Source organism: Olea europaea, chromosome 15 (assembly GCF_002742605.1).
Source record: "Olea europaea var. sylvestris chromosome 15, O_europaea_v1, whole genome shotgun sequence".
NCBI lineage: Eukaryota > Viridiplantae > Streptophyta > Magnoliopsida > Lamiales > Oleaceae > Olea > Olea europaea.
Window position 1 is genome coordinate 2,544,676 of NC_036251.1, and position 4,531 is coordinate 2,549,206.

General features: G+C 32.0%; 1 protein-coding gene across 2 annotated transcripts; it reads left to right on the forward strand.

Moving 5' to 3' along the window:
- The first annotated feature begins 956 nt into the window (after positions 1–956).
- On the forward strand, positions 957–4,329 carry LOC111409819. 2 transcript variants are annotated; one of them, XM_023039891.1, is made up of 3 exons: positions 957–1,100; positions 2,362–2,643; positions 4,106–4,329. In XM_023039891.1, the coding sequence occupies exons 1-2, from the start codon at positions 1,025–1,027 to the stop codon at positions 2,607–2,609; spliced, it is 324 nt and encodes a 107-aa protein (XP_022895659.1). In that variant the 5' UTR covers positions 957–1,024; the 3' UTR covers positions 2,610–2,643; positions 4,106–4,329. The 2 variants fall into 2 exon arrangements, with proteins under 2 accessions (XP_022895659.1, XP_022895658.1); XM_023039890.1 differs by having other exon boundaries at positions 2,362–4,329.
- Positions 4,330–4,531: the final 202 nt, after the last annotated feature.

A 4,531-nucleotide genomic window follows, 5' to 3' on the forward strand; every position in this document is an offset into this window, starting at 1 on the left:
CACAATAGGGGATGGGTGGTTGTTATGGACAATATTTTAATCACGTGAGACCCGCCCCCATGTGAGTGTCTGTAAAAATTCTGTGAAGCCCATTTTCTATACAAATGGTTTTCGTATGGATAAAGCATAATTATTTTATATGGTACACCTAGCTTGTTCTCTTGCAACAAAGTAACTTGAAGGTAAGAAATTAGACATTGAAAGACTTTCAATTGTTATTTGTTGTAACGAGGATGATTATGAAAAAATTCTTTAATGACTCATTAGCAAGTATGCTAGACCCCAGTGTTTCAAAAATGTGAACTTGAGCATTATGAATTATGTGTATCATGCCAACAAACGAGCTTCGACAACTAAGGTTGTATTCCAATAATGGAATATATTCAACAATTAGATAGAAAAATAGATGGTAAAAAGTTCTCTTGCCGATAACTCATTTAAAAACTTCAAGGTTTGAGAAATATTGAATTGTTTTTCTTGTCATCCAACACAACATAAAAGATTTAGCCTTGTGATGCAGATCATACGAGCTTTCAAACTGCATTATTGTTGTTGATATGTGATTTTGCCGATGAAATACGCAATCTCTTTATAATTTTTATGGCAAACTATTTGATGTTGTTTAGCTTTAAACAAGTGCTAAGTGACGCATTCTGTCAGCTTATAAGCTGATCATTAATTTTGATCATAATTATACCAAATATCGTCGAGCTGAATCAAAAAAGGAAGAAGAACAATCAAATTAAAATAAATCAAAGATGAACGACCAACATAAAACAATTTGTAAGTCGACTGAGATCTAACTTATTTTCCATATATATTACTGGTCTGGGAGGTGGCTTGATTTAATACATTTTGAATTCGTTAGCTCAGTTTCGACAACAAGAAAAAGTTGAAGGACGAAAATTGAAAATAAAAAATAGTGTCGATGGTTTCCAGAGGAACTAAAAAATAGAAAACGAAAAGGTTTAAGACGAATAAAAAAGGATTTTTTACATTTTAGACGGAAGAAAAGAGAAGAAAAATGACAGAGATCTCAACTGACAGATCGTTGCGTTTCTTGGTGTTATTCTGTTCGATATTTTTACAATTTATTTCAGGTAATTTTCTGGATCTCTCGATTATTTTTATTATGTTTTGAACGAGAATTATGCTCATTCCTTGCATTTTGTTTGTACAAGAATAATTTCGTGCTTCAATCTGTGTGTTTAGTATTTTTTTTTTTTAAATTGAATCAACATCATTATCGTATTTCCGTTTAAAATTGTTTGAGTCTAATTTGATCCATAGGGTTCTCTACTTCTCTTGTTTTTTGGAATTTCAGGTTTTAGAAAAAGGAATTTAGACTTAAATTTGATTTTTCTGGTTTAGATTGGAAATTTATCAATTGTCATTACCTGCAGACGTGAAGAATTCAGTGTTGGGGTATTAGAGGGGAAAAAGTATTTGAAAAACCTTTATTCATTGGATACTTTGAGAAAATCTTAGAAGAATACATATTTAAGAGAACTAAAAATTTAAGAATGGAAAATATCCTGCTTAAACTTCTGATATGATTATTTACAATTCGAAGGAAAATAAATATCTTGCATTGTTATTCTTTTTCCATATTTATTGAGTTTTGAACTGCAATTCATGAAACCAGAGAAACTGAAATGATAGTAGATATAAATTTTGGTAATACTGTCCATGGATTTACATTAGCAATGCATACTTGTAGCTAAATATATGAAGTTTTTCTAATTAACAATCACATGATTGAAGCTTTTGGGCTTTGCTCAAAGATGAAGAGAGCAGAGATGAGTAACAAATGTGAGCATTGGAGTTTCGTAATTTTCAACACTTTTTCTTCCATTTTTCATGGGTTTTCAGATTTTTGATCTATAAAGCTCTCACTTTTGGCAGTAATTTCTCCTTTCCTACATGTCCTCATCTAGGGAATAGGAATTTCTTCTCTGGTTTTCCTGTTTTTCAGTGAGATATATGATTTGAGTTGGGTTGGTTTGTACTCCGTCAGGAGCTGAAAGGTGTATCTCACTTAATTCTAGCTTCATATATGGTGTGGATAAGGTTATAGTGCTCAGAAGAATTCATCATGTATTGTTGAGTTGATCATTAATACAGCCTGGAAGTTCATCTTACAAACTGGTTTAATTAGTTGAAGTTTTCATCACACAACAAATCTTATTTGGTGCTTTGATCCCAATGAACTTATAAATGTCCAATCTCTCTCTCTCTCGGCCTTTTTGGTAGTGGGGCAGTCGGGCTTTGCTCTAAATTAATAATCTTAAATGTGTGCTTAATTATATCAGCAAGCTTTTGTCTCATTTACTCCCGCTTAGACATTTTCTTCCCATTTAGGCTATTCTGATGATTCATCAAGTCCCATAAATGGGACAAAAACCAAGTCCCATTCACCTTCTCGTTCTGGAGGCAGCACAGGATCCACGGTAGCTATTACATGTTTAGTGCTTGTTGCAGTTGTGCTTTTATCATTTTTCCTTTTCAAGTTTTGGCAAAAGAAGAAGCGTGAAGAGCAGTATGCTCGTTTACTGAAGTTGTTTGAAGAGGATGATGAGCTTGAGCTTGAACTTGGTCTTCGGGATTGAGCTTGCCTCCTATCTGTACATCAATCTTATTAAGGTGGGACTCCTTTCTATGTCTCTGTGGTTCTGATTCTAGTTTCGAAGTTTCGGTACTGTGATTTATATGTGTAGTTAAACAGAGAACTTTGAGGTGAACTACTCTTCTCGTATATGCCATCAATATATTTTTTGTTTGCATGACTTGCTTGTACATTTTTACTGATGATATCTAATTTATCAGTGGAACATTATAAATAACTCTGATGACACAAGGGTCAAGTGTTCTCAAGTAGTCTTGCAATAAATGATGAGTGTATGTGCATGGAATTGATTTTATACATTGAATTATTCCTCAAATATTTATTTGGTAGAGTATTGAGCACCTAGTATAGTGTTATACTCTAGATTATAATTTTGTGTTACGATGACTTTTGCTTTTTGGACACTTCTGATAATGCTAATGGCATAGCTTGTTTACATCTTATTTTTGATTTCCAAGAACATATGCATACTGCTGCTAATGTTCCCTATAAAGATTATTGGTTTGCTCTTGTTATCAAAAACGGCCTTCAAAAACTTTGAAATGGATATTGGACGCTTATGATTCACTTCTCTTTGACTTCTTTAAGGTCACTACAACTTCCATTATTATTATTATTTTTTTTTGTTGAATCGATCAAATGATGCAGAATAAACAATGGACCCTTAGAAGCTCGTCGTCTATTCCCTCTGTCCAATTTATATAATCTAGTTTTGTTTTTCACATGGATTAAGAAATCTTATTTAATGTTATCGAAAAAGCAAATTTTGCCAAAAACTTGCCTAGTCAACCCTTATTTATATTGGTACAATTTCAAGATTAAGTGAGAAAATTTGGATATAACTAAACAAATTAAATAAGGGTATATTAGTAAATGAACAAAACAAAACATTCTCAATAAAGAAACGGGACTATATAATTAGGACAAAAAAAAAAAAAAAGGAAAATCAGCCTTATAAATGAGACAGAGGGAGTACTTCTTTTCTAGGTTACTCGTACATCTTATTAGTTTGTTTTGAAGCAAATGATGTATGGACAACAAAAGGAGGAATATTAAATTTATGATAGCAAGGTTGCTAAGGATAACAACAACAATAAAAATATTTTACGATAAAATGTAATTAATACACAACATATTAGGAGAGAAAAAGTCAATAGGAGGTTCGTTCTTACAAATACACCATAGCTATATATTTTTGTTTCCCCAAAAACTAAATTTTGTAAAATAGATTATATATTTGCTGCCTGTTGATTGGTTAAATATATATAATACTATGTTTCGACAAGCATATGCTGTTTGTATTCTGGAACATTTTCGCTGCAACGTGGCTATTGGGATTATATTTATAGAGCTTGGAACAATTTCATCTTCCACTTGCTTTAATGTGTTTACGTCTGATTTCTTGTCAATCTTGTTATGGATGATAAAGTTATTTTGCTTTATTTTTTTGTGTGACGTCCCAAAATTTTTCAATTCTAGGTTGTAGTTTGTGTAACAATATTGATTGAACCAGAAAAATTGAAGCATTCTTTTTGAAGAGAATTCTTGTGGAGGTTTGCTATAGACTAGAGGATTATCAAATGTTCAAAGTTTCAATTTGGATTTTGTGAGTATGCATATTTGTATTATCAAAACTACTTTTCATGTTTATATTTTGTTCAGCTTATTGAATATTACGAGAGTATGTCAGAAAGTTTGTTATACATTACTGATTGTTTTCATTATTTGTGAAGCCTATTTAGACATATCCGTCTACTTGTTAACTTCTCATATTTCAAGCTCACTTTTTTCTTATTTTTATTTCACACAGATACACGTACAAGGCACCACCCTTTACCATCACACATCAACATCACTGCTATTTTCGATCACCAATTGCACCACCACCCGTGCTGCCATCTTCAT